The sequence below is a fragment of the Monodelphis domestica genome, chromosome 5 (genome assembly GCF_027887165.1).
Source record: "Monodelphis domestica isolate mMonDom1 chromosome 5, mMonDom1.pri, whole genome shotgun sequence".
Lineage (NCBI taxonomy): Eukaryota > Metazoa > Chordata > Mammalia > Didelphimorphia > Didelphidae > Monodelphis > Monodelphis domestica.
Window position 1 is genome coordinate 59,720,861 of NC_077231.1, and position 20,903 is coordinate 59,741,763.

Consider the following 20,903-nt stretch of genomic DNA (forward strand, 5'->3'; position numbering starts at 1 on the left):
CTTAGGCATATCATTTTACCCATCTGTGCCTCAGTTTCTCCATTTGTAAAATGAGGAAATTAAACTGCATGGCCTCTTAAGGTTTCTAGCTCTACTTCTGATGGTAACTTATGAAATGAGATTCTATGTGTGTATGTATACATATACACACATATAAATAAATACTCTTTCTCATTTGCAAATTTTACCTATGCCAAGTGTATCAAAAGTCTTAGTGCAATTTTAAACTATTAGAGTTGAAAACTGAACTAAAAAGGTTTTGTGACAGCCAATATGAATGTGAGCTATTATTATAAAATAGCATCTTCATATATGTGTTATTGTTTTCAAGTATGTAATTTAGCTGTTGTATAGAAAATATAAATTCATTTAAAAGCATAATTGTGTTCATAGAGATATCCTTTATTGTTTTAATTAGAGAATATTAATTGTCCATGTTGCGTTTGGGGAAATCTTTTGAAGTTATAGGGGATCCCCATGTTCATAAGAGGATGGAAAATTCTATATTGTTTGAATTGTGGTGAACCTCATCTTGCAAAATTTATCATTTACAAAGCAAATCTTTGTTTCTTTCTAGGTATACCTGTGCCAGTGACAGAAGCTATAATCAAGCCTCCCCAGCCAGTGGGCACAGGTATAACTACTATCTTTTTCCTTATGATCTCTTTGGGGTACAAACCCAGCAGGGCTATGGCTAGATCAAAGAGCAGGTAGCCTTTTAAAACCCTTTGGGCATAGTTCCAAATTGCCTTCCAGAATGGATGGAGAAAGATTTCTTCTTGAGAGAGGCCATTCTGCCCCAAATACAAGAGATCACATGTGTAAAGTTCTCCGTAAACGTGCTTTAGACATATGGGCAATCCTTGTAAACCAAGGCATGGTTTACAAGTGCGTTTAGAGTTTATCGTGTGTTGGAATCAAAGGATGTGGGTTTAATCAGTACAGAGGCAGGAGTGGATTATTATCAATGTTATGAAACCTTCAAAGTGGATGACTAAGGTTCCTTGATTATTGCTTTCATCCTTACCAGCAGGACAAAGACTAGTCATTATTTGAAGTGCCCTAAGTTCTCCTTTTCTCTTTAGAGTTCTTTAAAGACACATCCAGTTTATACTGAACCATTATATGTTTATAGTTTGAATATATAGTTTAATTATATTGTATGTGTTTCCCAAGTCAGATATACTTGATGTTCTAGAATAGATATATTTTTATTATTCCTATTATAATTATTTAATTTTTAAAACCACATCTGGCTATAAAAGTGAATCTTATTTCCTCATGGACTTCCATGTACTTTCACAAGGAAATTAAAAGACCTAAGTGAAACCTCTTAGATGAAATAAAGATTGAGATGGTGGAGTGGAATGAGCACAGGATTTCAAGTCAAAGGACAATGGTTTGAATCTTACTTTTACCACGTAGAAAGCTATATGACCTTGCACAAGTCATTTAAATTCTATGATCTTCAATTTCCTCATCTATAAAATGAGAGGGTTGGTGTACAACATCAGTTCCTGACATGGGGTATCTGTACCCCCTAGGGATCTCTGTATCGTTTCAGCACTTGGATGGGAAAACATAGGTTTATTTTGATATCAATGAGTTCCTTTATAATTCAATATATTTTATTTTATGCATTTCAAAACATAATTCAGAGGAATCACCAGTCTGCCAAAGGGTCTCCATGACATAAACAAAAAGGTTAAGAACCCCAGGCTAGAGGACATTAAAATCCCTTTCAGCTCTCAGTGGATGATCCAATTAATTAAGTGGATAGCAATCTAATAGCATGCTATCTAGGAGTAATTCTCCATCTCCTGGCTGTGTTCTGTAGCATTTATAGAGCTTTACAGCTTTTAATTAACCTTGGGCCCCCTTCCTTACTCTTTGCCTCCCCTGCCCAAGTTTTTTTCTTAACTGCTTTACTATTGAAATTTTCTTTTATTCAACACTGGAATCTCTTTGAACTTTCTTCTAAGAGTTTACTGTGATAGATTGAAATGATCAAAAACTTTAGAGTTGCCTAGTAGATGCTACCATATAATAATAAAAACAACAAGAACAACAACAATAATACATACAGCTCAAGGCCAAGGCTCAGCAAGAGGAAATCATGGCTTAATTGATCAATTCTTTAAATTTAAAATTGTAGAAAATAACTACTCCAAAACAAGGGATACTTGTAGACATCTGATTTATCCTTAGGTAAAAGAGAAAAATACCTCTTCCCCTTTTTCAGCGTTGTGAAGTGTATTCATTGCTCTTTCATATATGTGTATATAAATATATATATATATTCCCTTTATCTACTCTATTTATCCAACCTCGAATATTTATGGGACACCTCCAGTGACTCAGTTATAAAACTGTTGGAGGTATCATGGTGGCACATTTCCTAGTTTTGTTGTCTATGTAAAGTTCCTTGAAAATACCAGTTGGTGACCACCCAGGGTATGATTCAAGCCTTGGCATGCCTAGGAACTATTTCCTTCATCACAAGATTCCAATATGCATTTTAGAAATAACCATGACACATTCCACAAATTCATCCAAGGAATTTAGTCAGTCTTAGGAGTTGTGCTACAAAATGGCTCAAAATCCAACTTTGCCACCACTAAGGAGTCTCTTGTGATATAATTAACAATGAAGACAATTTCTTTAAACTTATCAAATTGACCTTATCTTGTGCCAACAGAGATAATAACTTAATCCATTTCTATGTTGATGCTCTCCACAGGGCCTCCTGAACCACATGTCCCATCTGACTGCCCAGAAGAGGAAGCTCCTACACCTGCTTCAGAATGTGTGGTAATATATCTTAACAACCAGTTAAAAAAATCCTTTTTTATTGCTGCATCAGAGTCTCTGACTGTGTCTCTTCTTTTGTTTACTTGTGGCTCACTTTCTTTCTTTTTTTTTAAACTCTTATCTTCTGTCTTGGAGTCACAATATTGATTCGAAGATGAAAAGTAAAGGTTTATTTTTAAAAAATTGCTTGTTGACATAACTTTACTCCACATGAGGTCAAATTAATCCTCAAAAGCCGAGGATGTCCATATAGTCCATTCATTAGGTTCTGTCTTTGTAAATTTGCATTATTAAAGATTTCCCTAGGTATATTTTTATTCTTCATATTTTGAGATATTAATTTTATTATAGTAGTCTATTACAGTACCACCATTTCCCTTTTGTTAGATATGTATGTTCTTTCTAGTTTTTAAAAATCAATTTTATAAAATATTATGAAAATCTTTGAAAAAGACAGCTTCTTTTTTGTTTTTTAACAATATTTTCAGGGTATATTCCAACCATGAGAACACTGGGTTAAAGTATATGATTATGTTATATATAATTTATTGATGATATATAATAACATCATTTTGACTGCCAGATGACTTCCTTAAGTTGTGTTACTTTTAATTATTTTGCCCTTTGTTTTATTTTATTCTGTTTCATAATTAATAAGATTAAATATCTTTTTATTTTTATTTATTTTATATTATTTAAAAAAACCCTTACTTTCCATTTTAGAATCAATACTGTGTATTGGTTCCAAGGCATAAGAGTGGTAAGGGGTAGGCAATGGAGGTTAAGTGACTTCCATGGTCACACAGCTCAGAAGTGTCTTATATTTTTAAAAGATTACTGATAATGTGAGTTTCTTCTTTTAAAATTGTCTTATTATTTCATTTGGTCACTCTTACTGTGGACTGTGAATTATCACTATGACTTCTTAATTGTTCCTTATATTTTTAGATGACATTTTAACTAATATTTGTCATAGATATTTTCCCAGTTTTAACTTTCTCTTAATTATATATATATTTTTAAAAATGATGTAGTCAATCATATTTATCATACCTATAATTAGTCTCTTCTATTTTTCAACTTCAAAAAGCTTCCCTCTATAATTTAGATAAATACTTTATTTCATATTCTTTCATATTTTATAGCATGTTTCTTCATGTTTAAGTCACTCATCCAATTGGAATTTTTTTAGGTGTAAGTTGTAAGATGATAGTCTAAATCATTGCCCCCACAATATTGCCAACTAATTTTCCCAAGGACATTTGTCTACTTCTTTTTTCTCTTATATTCTGTTATTTAAAATCCAAATGAATGAGTCCATCCTATCTGATAATGCTTGTATTATCTTAACTCATTCCAAATTTTCTGGTTAAGTTCATTATATACCCCCTAGGATAATAATGTTTTAAAGTAACTAATAGGTGAAATAATTATTTCATTGAATGAGTGAGACTTTTCAGCTCTTAAATTTGTCAAAATGGAATTTGCATTTTAAATGATGTTGAAAAATAAAACATGTCACAGTGTTAAAATAAGGTGTTCCAAAGTACAAACTGTTCAGACAGTAAACCACTCTGACTATTTTAAATGAACTATTGAAATAATTATTGGCTAGTTTGGGAGTTAGGAAGATCTGAGTTCAAGGCTCTCTAATCCTTTAATAATGAGGCCATGTGAATTTAATCTAGGCAAGTCCTTTGAGAGGAAAAGTATCTTGTTTTCAGGGACTACCCACAAAGTATTTCCTAGTTGTGATACCTGCCAGAGATTGTGTTCTGCTAGGCTTTGGGAATTTGGAGTTGCCATCAAACAAAGAAGGCTGTCAGAGCAGTATTTTAGAAGAGGAAATAAACTGGCTTATAATCTTCCTGAAAAGTAGAAATGTACATCATGGGCATTTATATATTCCACAGGGGTTAATTTTATTTTTGAATCCTCTGATTAAGCAGCTAATTTGTGAATTTCCAGTTGCTTGAAGGGAAATTTGTGTAACACATCTTACACAAGCAATTCATACCCACAAATAATCCCCGTTTTTTGTGACTAGTGAAATTTGTTCAAGTGAAAAGTCAACTTTGAAATCAATGAGCAAGATCCTCTATGTGACTCTATCCTGGTAAATAGACCCAGATGTCATTCAAAGAACATTTAAACCTTTTAGATTATATTAAAAATAGGGGCAGCTAAGGTAGCATAGTGGATAAAATGCCAGATATTGAGTCAGGAGGACCTGGGCTCATATCTGGCCTCAGGCTCTTCCTATCTGTATGACCCTGGGCAAGTCACTTAACCTTGATTGCCTAGTCTTCACTGTTCTTCTGTCTTAGAATTGATACTAAGAGAGAAGGTAAGAGTTTTTAAAAAATATATTAAAATAGATATGGCTTTTATAATTTCCAAATTTTATAATTAAAAAAAATTAGATAGAATGGAATTTATGTTTTTTCTGTTTAGCACTCTGAGATACAATTTAAAATTCATTTGTATTGAACAGGAGCAAGCTAGACTCCCAAAGTTCTGAGTTCAATTCTTCCCTCTAAATAGCTCCAGCTTTTACACATCTTGAGTTACAATCCCATTTTTGCCATTTAATTCCTATGTTGTTGGGCAAATCTTTTAACTTCTTTGTGTCTCAGCTTCTATGTTTATCTAATGAAGGGCTTAAGTGACCTCTAAACTTCCTTCTAGCTGTATTCTTGTCATCCTATGATCTATGAAACTTATTATTTTGATGCTAGCATACTTCTGAATTTGAAAATTTTCATTATTGCATAAGCAAGTTTCCTAGTGGGAGTTTATATTTTATTTAGAATCTTTTAAAATTTATTCAGATGTCAAAATGATGTGATAAAAAGTGCCATAGGATTCGCATTTACTAGCTGATTGCTGAAAACAAAGACAGGAATTCTCAAAAACTCAGGCTGAAGTTGTCTAATTTGGCAATTCTGGGTAATTCTAACTAAGAGCTACTTTGTTAAGCCAGTATTCACTTTTCTGGAGTAAAAAGACCATTGCTTTTGGCAAATGTAATAGTTAAAATAGTTGGAGCCATAAAATGTAATCATTAAAATGTGGAAGACTTAAATTGTTGTAGATAAAAGAGTGGATGTGTAAATTGTGACCACAGAAAATATGTTTTCACTACAGTGTCTTGTTTTTAAATCAATATATAAGGCGGTCACCAGGGAAATATCAATTATGAATATACCCAAGTCAACTGGGTTTTATAGAGAATTTAATTAATAATACAATGAGGAACTTAAAGAAAGAGAGAAAGAGTAAGAAAGGAATAAGTATGAAGGGCCTTAAGTCAACATAGCCTAGACCTGAGTCTTAAGAGAGAGAGATCAGTCAGTCCTTAATCACTCACCACAAGATCTGTCCAAGCAAGAATATAGACACCAGTTCAGCCAGCCATCCTTCTCCAGAGAGGGATTCTTCTGATTGTCCTCAAGAGACTGTCCCAAGAGCCTGTTTCCAGAGCTCTCTCCCAATAGCCTCCTTAGAGACTTTTTTTTAAGAGCCTGTCATCTCCTTATATAGGGAATTTTCTCCTATGTCACCTCCCCTAAGTTCTTCCATCTACCAATCACAGTAGACATTTTTCAAAGGACAGACCATTCTTAGTCCACACCTAATAAGGTGTAAATTTTTGAGTAATTCACACCAGGAAAGCTCTGAGTAAGTTTCTCAGCTCTTTGTTCCTTGTAAATTCACAGGTTGCTTGACCTTTATAGGTACTTATCTTAAGAACTCTTTGCCTTATTGTAAGTATGGGTTTAAGTACTTTTCATTGTTCAGAAAAGAGTTTACAACTTTATCTTCCCCTAGGGCAGACTTAAGTAGGTGAAGTAGAGTTCTCACATTTCTGATCTAAGTAGAGTTCACTGCCCAAATAGGGAATGGTCTTAATCCAATCTTATGAAGTAGGGTCTGGGAATTTTTAAGATTCACATAAATCATTGACTCAGTTTACTATAAAAATTCTGAAGCTGGAGAAAGAGTCCCAATTACACAGCTGCTTTTCATTTGTATTGATTTTTTTGCATATTTACATTTGTATTTCCACACCATCCTTTCTTCTTCCTTTATCCCTCAACTGTAACCCTTACTAAATGTACTCAGTGGCCAAGTTTTTTCTTACTTCCACAACATCTTTTTAACTCTTTTTCTCTACTGATACAACCTTGGGATCTGATTGCTTCTTACACTAGCCTCCTACTTGACTTCCCTGCCTCCTCTTTCTGCCTTCTCCAATTCATTATCTATTCATCTGCCAGTCCAAGATGCAGGAAAGACAAAAATACCTGAAATGTGTTTCATCACTACTCAGAAATCTTAGATTGCTTCTTAATACCCCTAGGATAAAATATAAAGTACTAAAATCTCTCATTTAAAGCAGTCCACCTCTCCTGGTCTTATTTCATATTTCTTTCTTTACGTTTTCTCTCTTCTAGTCAACTTGGTCTAATTTATGATCTCTGAAGATGATATTCCACCTCCCTCCTCCTGGCCTTCCTACAAATAGTTTCCTAAGTCTGGAATTCTCTTTCCTCATTTTCATATCATAGAAACATTAGATTCCTTTAAAAATGGTTCATTCTCTACCTGCTTCATAGATCCTTAAAATGAGATAATTGATATAAAGCTCTTTGCATACCCTATAGTACTATATAAATGTTAGCCAGTATTATCCCCTAATATATGAATATGCCTTCCTTTTTTAAAACCATTACTTCTATAGTAGAGTCAATATTTTGTATTGGATCCAAGGCAGAAGAGTGGTAAGGCTAGGCAATGGGTGTTAAGTGACTTGCCCAGGGTCACTCACCTAGGAAGTGTTAAGTTTCTATTTGAACACAGGTCCTCCTATATCCAAACCTGGTTCTCTATCCCCTGAAACCCAGCTGCTCCCCCAACCACCATTTTTTCACTTTCAATATTACATGCTTTTATGTTTCACATAGTTTGTATTTATTTGTTTTTGTAGTGTTGTATTTCCTTTGTTAGTAAAGTGTATACTTCTTGAGGGCAAGAATTATTTCTTTGTATCCCCAGTGCTTATCTCAATGCCTTGCACACAGTAGGCACTTAATATTTTGTAATTGAATTGCTATGTAAAAATATCATATTTGCCTTGAAATAAAAACAATTTCAATTTTTTTTTTACCAACAGCCAGAATATATGGAACCTACATTTACTTGTTACCAATATGTATGTATTAATAAGGAATGGGTATTGTTCAACCTATCAAGCAATTGTCCAAAGGACACAACCATACCTGACTGTGGTTTTCGAGGAATGCCTGTTCAAGTGAACAATGATACCTGCTGTCCCGAGTGGGAATGCCCTTGTAAGTCTAGACATAGTGTTCAGAATTTGAGATGGTTCATTGTGGTCATTGAAAGAATGGTCTGAGACCTAACCATTAACAGTAATTGGATCAGAAAAAAAAGATTAGTTTACAAATGAGAAAATTAGAGAGTAATTCTTTTAAAAATGATTTATTAAAGGGATGAGAATATTCCTTTCCCCACTCTGTAGCTGAAGTGGAAGGTCCATAGGTGGGAAAAAAATTGCTTAAGTCTTGAGATTTTTTTTTTCCTATGTATTTATTGATGTGTTTTGCTGATTTTTCTTTTTCACTTTTTTTTCCTGAAAACATTATTTGTTATGTGAAATAGCTCTTCAGGAATGGGGGGAGTCATACAGTGAAAATTTAAATGATATTAAAACAAAAGATGTCAGGAAAAATTTAGATGATGGAAAGGGGAAAAAAAGATGTCAATAAGATTTATTTTTAAAAAAAAGCATTCACTGAAAGACCACATTAAGGAGTGAGCCCTTTAACACTAAGTTGAAAATACAAATTGAATCAGATAAGTTTTTTTTTAGCATTTCTCAGAAACAACTTCCCAGTATAAGTAAAGAGCTTTCTCTTGAATTATATTACTTCTCAATCTTTTGCTGAAAGTAATTCCATTAAAACTTTTTTCATTTTTAGTTTTTTTAAAGTTAGCTATAGATTTTATTAAGTAGTGGAAAATTGGAATCCCAAGTAAGTAAGGTCTCAAAATTACTTCCTTCACAGCTGGCACAATCAAACTATTTGGAATAATTAGCATTAGTTTCTTTGGGAAAAGGGATAAAAGCATAAAATAATTATAAATTTGATTGCTAAATATACCTTTTTATTTTTTAGGTCGATGTTCAATGTTGTCAGAACTAAGCATTATAACATTTGATGGAAATAGTGCAGCATTATATAGTATGGCTTCCTATATCCTAGTCCAGATTCCTGGGGAAATCATAATCGCTCATATTGAGAAATGCCCCAGTAATCATGTAAGTCAGTATTCACTCTAGTTGGAGTGACTTTTATCTTTGTTTTATTTATGCTTTTTATTGTAATCATATTTTCCAATATACTTCTTCCCAATGAATTCTCTAACAAAGAAAAACAATTAAGTCAAACCATCTAAGATATCAGCCATTTTGTGAAGTATAAACAACATTCTTCAGCCATTGTTTCCCAGAATTCTACTGAGAGAAGAGTGTTGTTTATCATTTGTTCCTTAGGACTAATATCAGTAGAGCTTTTTTTTTTTTTAATAGTGCTTCAATTTGACTATTCTCTATGTCAAAACTAGAGTGAGAAAATTCTCAAGAGATTATCTAGGCAAACACTTTCCTTTCTCTGTTATTTTACTCCTAAGCAGTTACACTTAAGTGATTTTAGAGGCATTTAATATTTATGGAAAACAGTGATTAGTAATATATTCTTTTGACAATATATTTTTGTATTTTTTCAGATTGGACATTCCAAAAGAAAGCTAGTGAGTGTTATCTAAAATTTTCATGTATTCTACTTATAGACATTATTATGTATGAAATCATAAAGTTTCAATTTTTTGTATATGTCTCTCCTCAAAGGTTTCACATGCAAAGACATCGGGACTTTGTTTTAAGAAATTAAATATAACACTGCTCACACATAACATACTTATCAACAGAATAACAAGAAAGGTAAGGAAGTACTTAATAAATTGTAATAGGAAAATTGCTCTAGTGTATAAGGTCATAAAATTCACAGTTTTTCCAATTAAGAGACTATACTTTTTGTAAATTTCAGTGTTACTAAGGTATCTAAAATAATTTTATTCATGACCAAGTTAGCAATTTTAATTAATATTTTTCATTTATAATAACTAGCATTTATATAAAACCTTAAAGTTTATAACATGCTTTTAAATATATTATTTTATTTGAATTTCACTATACTCCTGTGAAGTAATTGCAATAGTCTACCCCCCCTTTTTTTTACAGATAAGAAATCTAAAGCTTAGAGACTTTTGTTAAAAAGTACAACTAGTAAATGTTGGAGGTGGGATTTGAACTAACGTTTTCTTCATTCCAAACTCAACTCGTTTTCCATTTCACCACATTTTACCTTTTACTTCAGAGGTCCTTAACCATTTTATACACATGCACACACACACACACACACACACACACACTCATGTGTGTTAAAGTTAGGATTAAAATGAAAACTTTTGAGAATAGAGATGCCAAATTTCAATTTATCAATTTATCAATATTATCTCTTTCTCTCTCATCTATTAGAAAATAAGCTTAATGAAGCTAAAGACTAGATTTTTTTTAACCTTTTTTATTTTGACCAGTTTTTCAAAAAAGTTCCATGCATAACCTGCTAGATATCCATTGGGTCAAATTAAAATGGCAATACATTTATAACTTATCAGAAAGTTATTGTATGTATATATACATAAACACACATATGTACAAAATCTTTTATCAGTGATATTTGCCAAGGATGGCATGAAAGAATCATACATTTGGAATTGGGAAGAAGTTCAAAAATGCTCTAAGCCAGTCCTTAACCAAAGAAATAAATCATTATTGCATATCTTCAGGAAGTGGATATTTAGCTTTTAAAGACCTCTAGCAGTAGGGAGATGTCCATATTTGGAAAGTTCTGATTTCAGGAAATGTTTGCTTATATTCATTCAAAATCAGTGTTCTTGTAACTTCCATGTACTAGAAGGATTTCTGCTTTTAGAACCAAAAAAGGACAACCCTTACCCTTCTTCCATATAATGCTACAAAAATTTGAAGACTTTGTATGTTTCAGTGTATGTTCTCCTTGTATATCATCTCTGGCTCTTTCAACCAATTTGCAGTTAGCTTGGTTTTAAGTCCTTACACCATCTTTGTGGACCTTCTTGTAGTTTGTTTTAGCTCATCAATATCATTAAAATGCAATGGCCAGAAAGCTATATGTGTCTTCTTTTACAATACAATTAAAATGGAAATATATTTTTGTGATAATATACGTAAAACCTATATCATGTTAGAAGGGATGGGAGAAAGAAAGAACATAGGCTGCAAATATCAGAAAATAAATATTAAAATTGTATTGAAATATAATCTGAAAAAAAACAAATTTGTTATTAAAAAATGCAATGGCCAGAACTTAAGACATAGTTTGATCAAGCAGAAAAAAGTAGGACTATTAAAAAAAAAAACAAACCTAAGACTATCACTTCTTTAAACATGGGTAATCTCTAAATAAAACATGATTTTATTTGCTTTTTTTTTTTGGCACCTACCACAAACCAAGACCTTTTAAACATAAATTACTTTTTTAGTCAAATCTTAATTCTTATATTCACATAGCTATTTTTAAAAATTTAAGTGTAAGAATATATATTTCTTCTTATTAACTTCAATCTGACATTCTAGCCATTATTCTACAGTTGAGACCTTTTGTGATACTCTCAGTGTACATATTAGCTAGTCTCAGCTTTGTGTCACACTTAACTTCCTAGCCTTCTTACATGTTATTCCCATTCCCTCTCTCCTCAAGGATTTGGCAAACCACAGACACTGGCCGCCTTGCTATTCCTTGTAGAAGAAATCCCATCTCCTTAAAATCCCTTTCTTGATTTCCCTTAATGTCTTTCCTTGGTTGAGTATCTAAAATGTATTCTACCAATACACTGTTATTTGTATAATGTCTCTCCCGTTAGACTATGAGTTCTTTGAGACTAGAGACCATTCTCTTTTTAAATTTAATTGATGATTTAATTTGTTTGTTTGTTCAATTGAAATACCCAGTTAACTCCTTTCCTCCCTTCTCTCCTCCCATTAGAGAAGGCATAATTTGACAAAAAGATATGCGTATACATAAAACAATGTCCTACTCATTTCTATTTATCAGTTCTTTCTCTGGAGATGGACATACAAAGTCATTCTCCAAACAGTATATATATATATTTTTTTTTTGTGTGTGAGAAAGATTAATTTTTTTATTCCCAGCTTTTAACACAGTGTCTGGCATAAAGAAAGTGCTTAGTAAGTATTTACCAACTGACATCTGTTTCTTCATAAGTATTATTAAAATATTTCAAACATACCCAAAGCATTTCCCTAAAAACCTCTCTACAGATTGATAATCAGTCCATTCTTTGAGTCTGGTCCATTGACTTATTCACACTCATCCATATCCAGTTCACATTTCACTATCTTGTAAACAAAGGTGTAGTGGTGAGCTTTGGCAATAGTCTTGGTGAAATATGCCTTTCTTTGCTAATGGCATTTCCCTAATTTATTTGAACTAATATGGCATAGAAGAAGGAGTATTCAATTTTGAATGAGAAAATCTGGGTTCAAATCCCATCTGTTTCATATTTTATAAGTATCCCTAGGCAAGTCACTTGGCTTCAGTTTTCTCATTCATAAATGAAGAAGGTAGAATTAGATGGTATTTAAGTTCTTTTTGAGTTCCAAATCTAAAGATCCTGCCACTAAAAGTGATCAAACATAATGAGCTTGGCCTGAAACCATTTGTTCTTAACAATACTTGCTTGTTTTTATTGATTACTTCTTCTGCAAGGGATTATTTTGTGAGAATTTGATTCATTCTAATGATTTTATATTTATGAGGGTAATAAGCTATACATATCATATTGATTATTCCATAACTCAGACTGTTTATTGTTAGTGATTTTCTTTCTTACTACTTTAAACTGAGAATTTTATATTTGTATTCACACAATATATACAAATAAAAATTTGGAGCTCCATCGAATTTCAGAACTAAAAAGGATCTCAGTGCCTATGTGCTAGTTGGTCATGACCTCACACTGATCATTATTGGTACTTAAAAAACAGGTTTTCAGACATGTGATTCAATTCCCTTTCCATACTACTTTTTAAAAAGTATGCAACAGAGACCGGTAAATAGCACTAATTTAATGCTTGTTGTAATGTCGAGTATCTTAACCAGATGCTTTTGATAACAATTTTAAGCATTTGTGAGTTCATAGAGAACATTTTTTGACTATAAGAGATTCATTATTTAAGTAACTTGACAGAAAATAAAATGATAAAATTTAGAAGGGAAGGGGTTTAGATTGTCTTTGGGAAATTGCAAAATTTGCTTGATAACTTCAAACTTCTTGTTTTTTGAAATTTTATTTAATTAATTAATTTAGAATATTTTCCATGGTTACAAGATTCATGTTCTTTCCCTCCCCTTCTCCCACCCCATCGCCATAGCTCATGTGCAGTTCCACTGGGTTTTACATGTGTCATTGATCAAGATCCATTTCCCTATTATATATATTTCCACTAGGGTGATTGTTTAGAGCCTACATCCCCAATCATATCTCCATCAACCCATGTACTCAAGTAGATGTTTTTCTTTTGTGTTTCTATTCCCACAATTCTTCCTCTGAAATCTGGATAGTATTCTTTCTCAAAAGTCTCTCAGAATTGTCCTGGGTCATTGCATTGCTGCTAGTAGAGAAGTCTATTACATTCAATTGTACCACAGTGTATCCGTCTCTGTGTACAATGTTCTCCTGGTTCTGCTCCTTTCACTCTGCATCAATTCCTGGAGGTCATTTCAGTTCACATGGAATTCCTCCAATTTATTATTCCTTTGAGCACAATAGTATTCCATCACGAACATATGCCACAATTTATTCAGTCCAATTGGAGGGCATCCCTCATTTTCCAATTTTTGTCATCACAAAGAGAGCAGCTATGAATATTTTTGTACAAGTCTTCTTCCTTATTATCTCTTTGGGGTACAAACCCAGCAATGCTATGGCTGGATCAAAGGGCAGGCAGTCTTTTATCACCCTTTGGGCATAGTTACAAATTTCCATCCAGAATGGTTGGATCAATTCACAACTCCACCAGCAATGTATTAATGTCCCAATTTTGCCACATCCCCTCCAACATTCATTACTTTCTTTTGCTGTCATGTTAGCCAGTCTGCTAGGTGTGAGGTGATACCTCAGAGTTGTTTTGATTTGCATTTCTCTGATTATAAAAGATTTAGAACACTTTCATATGCTTATTAATAGTTTTGATTTCTTTATCTGAAAATGGCCTATTCATGTCCCTTGCCCATTTATCAATTGGAGAATGGCTTGATTTTTTGTATAATTGATATAATTCCTTATAAATTTGAGTACTTAGACCTTTGTCAGAGGTTTTTGTTATGAATATTTCCCCCCAATTTGTTGCTTCCATTCTAATTTTGGTTGCATTGGTTTTGTTTATACAAAACATTTTTTAATTTAATGTAATCAAAATTATTTATTTTACATTTCATAATTTTTCTAACTCTTGCTTGGTCTTAAAATCTTTACTTTCCCAAAGATCTGACAAGTATACTATTCCACGTTCACCTAATTTACTTAGAGTTTCCTTCTTTATATTCAAGTCATTCACCCATTCTGAGTTTATCTTGATGTAGGGTGTGAGATGTTGATCTACTCTCCCACACTGTTTTCCAATTTTCCTAATAGTTTTTGTCAAATGGTGCATTTTTGTCCCCAAAGCTGGGATCTTTGGGTTTAACATAGAATGTCCTGCTGAGGTCACTTACCCCAAGTCTATTCAATTGATCCTCCCTTCTGTCTCTTAGCTAGTGCCATATTGTTTTGATGATCACTGCTTTATAGTACAGTTTAAGATCCAGTAGTGTTAGGCTACCTTCCTTCACATTTTTTCAAACTTCTTAGTGGGGAGAAAAAGTTCATCTTTTTATTGTAAAATGTTTTCTGATGTTGTAGTACAGTCAAGAGTCATGGAACTTCAAGAAACCAAAGTGAAATTTAAAAGTTGATTGATAAGATAAAAGCAATGGGAAGTCTTTTTTAGACTGATTGTATATCTAACCAGTTCCATTTTACTCATAAAGCATTTTGGGAATATTTTAGGTAGAAGTGGATTCTATCGTGGTTCCATTACCATTCTCAGAGAATGGCCTATCAATTGAGGATACTGGTGCTATGTATGTTGTTAACACTCCAGGAAGATTTCGAATACGATGGGCTCATGTTACAGGAATCATAGATATTCACTATGACTTTTCATCAATTGCTAATTACAGCACAGAAGGACTTTGTGGTGAGAATTGCTTCTTAAATCTCAACTTTTTTTCACTTTACTAAAGTTACATTTGTTATATATTTGTATTTGTGCTTACTTCCCCTTCTCCCTATCTATCATACTTGAAACTTCTTGAGGCCAGGGACTATGTTTCACCCATTTTAGAATATTCTATATTACCAGGCATATAGTACTTTATAGATGTAAAGTCCTTATCTATTTCTTAAATTTAGATGAATATTGACTCCTCTCCTCTGATTTTCTGATTTTAAAAGTGACAGCTTACCATTGTTTGTCCATGGACAAGTCATTTAAACTTTTGCTCTCAAATCACTCATTTGATCTATAAGTTGAAAAAAAATAATGTCTCTCTGCATCAGAGGAGAGGATTTCCATATTGGAATTCCCCCAAACCAATGACATCATGAATCCAGACCAAATAAGGAGGCAAGGAAGTAAAGTGGAAAGTGCAGTGAATCTGGGGTCAAATCCCAATTGTCCATTCTTTCTTTGTTTCTTTCTCCTTTTTTCCCTTCTCCTCTTTCCCCTTTTCCTTCTCCTCTTTCTCTTCCTTCTCTTCCCTCTCTTCCTTCTCCTTCTTCTGAATAGAAATAGAAAGAATCTTAGAGGGCATCTAATTCAACCCTCTGCTTTACAAAGAAGGAAACTGAGACCTGGAAAAGTTAAATGACCTACCATGGCACACACAGGTAGTGGATGTAAGAGGGGAGACTGGCAAAGGTAGATATATGTATTTTCCAGCCTATAGAAATTTATAATTTGTGATAACAAGGTCATTTTTCCCCCTTATTCCATCTGGATTTTCATGGACACTTCTTTAAGTGCTAAGTTATCTTTCTCCTTTATATTTTCTGGTTTGTAGAATTCTAAGATGTTATGAGTGTTCTATCTACATGGGACCATATTCATCTTATGAAGTCCATTAAAAACACATTTATTGGGATTTGGTCATATTCATGATGTTCATATCCTTTTTTGGCATGATTTTCCCCCCAGTAAATGTGACATCCTTTTTTCAGGTGTTTGCAATGATGACCCAGATGATGATCTAAGGATGCAAAATGGCACCATCATTACAAATATGGATGATATCGGATTGTTCATTGAAAGCTGGGAACTTGACAAATTATTTGATGTTACAACAAGAAGACCTGTTAAAAATTGTACGGAAGATGATTGTAGTCACTGTGTAGAGCTACTAAACAAAACAGCTTTCATTCCATGCCATAAAAAAGTAAGTTGGTTAAAAAATGACAATAAACTATAAACCTATCATAGTTTTTTTAGAATAGCAACTGATATATTCCTTTATAGATGCCGATTTCCTATAGAAATCAGAAATATTCTATCTCATCTAGGACCTCACTTAAAATCCAATCAATCAAGTCAATCAGCGTTTATTAAGCAATTACTGTTTGTTGAGCTCTGTGATAAGCCCTGAGTAAACAAGGAAAGACAAGAAATAAATATTCCCTAATGTCAAGAAATCCAGGGTTTAATGGGGATGGCAAAGGCTTCTTATATGAGGAGTGGGGTGGGTGGGGAGTATTAGCTGAAACTTGAAAGAACCCAGAGAAGAGAGGAGGCAGAGATGAGATGGAAGATTATTTCTGGTATGGGGGACATCCAGTGAAAACACTTGGAATTGGGAGCCAGTGTATTTTGCAAGAAATAAAAGAGAGATCAGTGTCACGGGACTGCAGATTAGGTTGTGCAGGGGAGGTAGGCAGATGGAAAAGGTAGGAAGAAACAAAGTCATAAGGGCTTGACAAGCCAAACAGAGGATTTTATATATCCATCCTGGATGTAATAGGGACCCACTGGACTCAAGAAAAGAGTCTCTCTGAATAGAAATAGAAAGATCCTGCAATTATCCACACATGAGGTGATGAAGGCCCACACTAAAGTGGTGTCCAAGTTGAGGAAGGGGCTTATACAAAGGAAAGAATTACAGGACATGAGCCCTGGTTGGATATGGAGGATGAAAGAGAATGAGGGGTTCGAAAGGATAGCTAAGATACAAGCCTGAGTTACTGGGAGAATGGTGGTGTCTTTGAGAGTAATATGGGAGGGTTTAGAAGAAAAGATAATGAGTTCAATTTTGGACAGTTTGGGTTTATGATACTAATGGCATATCCAGTTCAAGATGTTCCACTGGACAGTTGAAAATGTCCAGGTCTAAAGGTTGGGAGATTTTGCAATGCATAATTAAAGTATCATAGATAGGCAGATAGATGATAGATAGATAGATAGATAGATAGATAGATAGATAGATAGATGTCCAAATCTAGAGATTGGGAGAGTTTGCAATAGCCAAGTAGAGAATCATTATATACATATACATACATATATATGTATATATAATAGATACATAGACATAAATCTAAAGGTTGATATGTGTGTATACCATGTGAATTGATAAGATCGTCATGTAAATTCATATGGAGAGACCCCCCAGGAGAGAACCTTGGGGGATCCCCATTGTTATTCCATGCAATTTAGATAAAAGTTCATAAAAGGAGTCAGAGAAAGAGTCATCAGATGGGTAGGAGGGAAACAGAAAAACATAGAGAGAGTATAAAGGCTAAGAGGATGATCAACAATAGTGCCAAAGGCTGCAGAGAGGTCAAGAATGATGAGAATTGAGAAAAGGCCATTAAGTTTGGTAATTAAGAGATGACTGGTAGTTTTTGGAAAGAGCAGTTTCAATTAAATGGTGAGGCTAGAAGGCAGCCTGAAAAGAATTAAGAGGAAGTGGAGGTCTTCTCAAATTTAGCCATAAAATGGAGGAGAGATATAAAAAGATAACTAGCTAGCAGGATGGATGGATCAAGTGAGGGTTTTTTGAGGATGGCAAACACATGAGTACATTTTTAGGAAATAGAGAAACAGTATAAAGTGAACTAAACAGTAATAGAGAAAGAAGAGTGTTAGAGGATGGACTTTATTGTGGAAGAAAGGAAGAAATAGAATCATTTGAACATGTGTAAGGGTTTGTTAGGTTGAGGAGAAAGAATACTTCTTAATGTGAAACAGAGGTGAAGGGGGAGATAGTGCTAGAAGAATGCTAGAAGGCATCTAGTTCATTTAAGTATGCATTATAGACTTTTAGGGCTAAAATAGGGAAATAATTGTGTTCATCTCTGTTTCTGTCAGGATAATTTCTAAACTATCCCAGAGGGTCTATTCTTTGTATAAAGCAAGGGTTTTTAACCTGAGTTTAAAAAAAGAAATCTGTGGACAGATTTCAAAGAGCCATGAATTTAGATGGGGAAAAATACGCTTTTAATTTCTTTAACCTTTTGCTGAAATCTAGAATTTCCTTCAATTATGAATAAAATAAATCATCTTTAGGACTTCATAGGTTGCATTGGTTCACCAAAGGGATCCATGACACACATACATACAAATAAACAAAACAGGATTGAGAAACTCAAGTGTAAGGAAATGGATCTATTAATACTGATAATTCCCAAGAAAGAAACTCTCTACCTTTGGTGGTCAGCAGCTTCTCTGGAAATTATAGTGTTAGACAAAGTCATAAGAAATGCCTCAAGATATTAAGTTGTGGAGAAGTTACTGAATCTACTTTGGTACAGGGAATTGCTTTTCTGGGATTTACATATACCAATATATGTACATCTATCCATCAACAAAATCATAAATTGGGACCCAAATTGAAATAAAAATCTAGAACAAAATCCAGAATAAGCTTGAGCAGCCTGAGTGCTGGAGCAGCACCTACATAATATTAAAAATCCTAAAAGAAAAAATCCTAAAAGAAGGTCTCCATCATTTCACCTTGTATGGGGGGCTTAGGGGTAGACTTAAGGGAAATAAGAATAGCCCAGAATGAAAAGGGGAAGATGGGCTACAGTTTGAATCACTGAACTAATATCTCATCAGTAAGATGATGGATCCATCATTGCATTTAGGAATTTTGAACAAGGCTAATATTTAATTGCCTCCACCACCACCTTTGTCACATGTGTAGTATACTAAAGTTTCTAAGTCTCTAATTGCTTAAGTTTGTATAAGTTCACATATAAATTCATATAAACAGCATATTTCATCTTAAAAATAATATCAGATTAAAGAGTAATGAAAAACGAATTTGAAATCTGAAAATCAAATGGAAGATTGGAAATAAAACCAAAAAGATTATAGAATCCAGGTTAGGAAAAATATGGACCATGAAGGAAGAATAACAGTATATGGTGAAATGAAAAGTAATGGGAATACTGTGATAGGAAAAAAAAAAGAAAAATAGAAGAGGGATTAAAGAAGAGAAGGGCCAAATTGTGCAGGTTTATATTTTCTAGACTAATGAAGTATCCTGTAGATGTTAGAAGGGATGAAAACATGAATTATGCTCAGACCTGACAAAGTTAAAATATTTACTCACATAAGTTTGATATTGACATTCATTTCTGCAGGATATTTCATAGCAAGATTTAATTATACCACGTTTAATTCAGGAGCTACACAGCAAATCACAATCAATTAGTGTCTAGAGAAGATAGAACTAGAAAAAGTTGTAATGTCATAAAAACCATTTATTTAGACCCACTTTCTTTTTACCGTCTCTTTCCTAGCAGGATAATGAATATATGTGAAATGACCTAGGCAATAGGTATCTTGCCCATGTTATAAGGAAAATACGTAAGTTTGTAGAGAGAAGTGGCATGAGACCAACAGGAAGACTCTGGAACTTGGAAGGAGGTTATGTTGGGACCAAGGCTGTTAGCTGGCTCTCTGGAGAATCTCTGGAAGGTGTTGGCTGCAAATTTCCATTGTGGCTAATCTTGTCCTTTCCTGATTGCTGTATTTCATTGCTATATTTCATTGAGGCAGTTTCTGGTGAACCTGATCCATTTTCAGTGATTGAGATAGAGTCTGGATCCTTTTTGGATCTAAGACCTTACCTGGCCCTAGAAAAGCCTTACCCAGACCCTTCCCTTAAATCCAACAAAGGGGGGTTTAGTTGTAAGTTTAGTTAAGATCCAGGACCCTGGATTTAAGTAGTTAGAGAGGATTAGAGTAACTAAGAACAACAAATTCATGGCCTCCAGGTTTAGGAATACCTACAGTAAGAGAATTGATAATGGATTTTTATTTGCAATTCATGCTTGGAACTCAAAGCAACTGTGGGATGATTAGGGTCCTCTGTAGGATGAACTAAAGTGTCTGCCTTCCCTCCCTTCCCCAACCTCCCATCTCTAGGTTTTGCCAGAGGAGTTTTGTGAGAAGATGTGGATCAACTATACATATTTTTGGAAGTATGAATGTGATGTATTGTCTGCCTACGTAGCTTTGTGCAACAAATATGATATCTGTATTCAGTGGAGAACATCAGATTATTGTTGTAAGTAATCAGGACACAGAGTAATTCTCCAAACATGTGTTTGGCCCATAGAAATGCTTTCCTGAATTGGGTGATATTTCTAAAATAATATACCATTTTAGAATAAAAACTTAAAAAATACTTTAAAAAAATCTGACTGATATTTGGAATTATGCCCAAAGGATTTGATCCCGCAATACCTCTGCTAGGTCTGTGTCTCAGAGAGATCAAATGGGAAAAGACCTATTTATACCAAATATTTATAGCTGCTCTTTTTGTGGTGGCAAAGAATTGGAA

General features: G+C 33.6%; 1 protein-coding gene across 2 annotated transcripts in view; it reads left to right on the forward strand.

Moving 5' to 3' along the window:
- Positions 1 to 20,903, forward strand: part of OTOGL (otogelin like) — a 256,085-nt gene that overhangs the window by 194,194 nt on the left and 40,988 nt on the right. For both annotated transcript variants that reach the window (XM_016425678.2, XM_056798553.1), the window contains 9 exons: positions 578 to 634; positions 2,741 to 2,811; positions 7,988 to 8,165; positions 9,015 to 9,157; positions 9,625 to 9,648; positions 9,746 to 9,838; positions 15,070 to 15,259; positions 16,282 to 16,496; positions 20,486 to 20,627. In XM_016425678.2, coding sequence (XP_016281164.2) covers positions 578 to 634; positions 2,741 to 2,811; positions 7,988 to 8,165; positions 9,015 to 9,157; positions 9,625 to 9,648; positions 9,746 to 9,838; positions 15,070 to 15,259; positions 16,282 to 16,496; positions 20,486 to 20,627 — 1,113 coding nt within the window. The remainder of the gene's footprint in view (positions 1 to 577; positions 635 to 2,740; positions 2,812 to 7,987; positions 8,166 to 9,014; positions 9,158 to 9,624; positions 9,649 to 9,745; positions 9,839 to 15,069; positions 15,260 to 16,281; positions 16,497 to 20,485; positions 20,628 to 20,903) is intronic.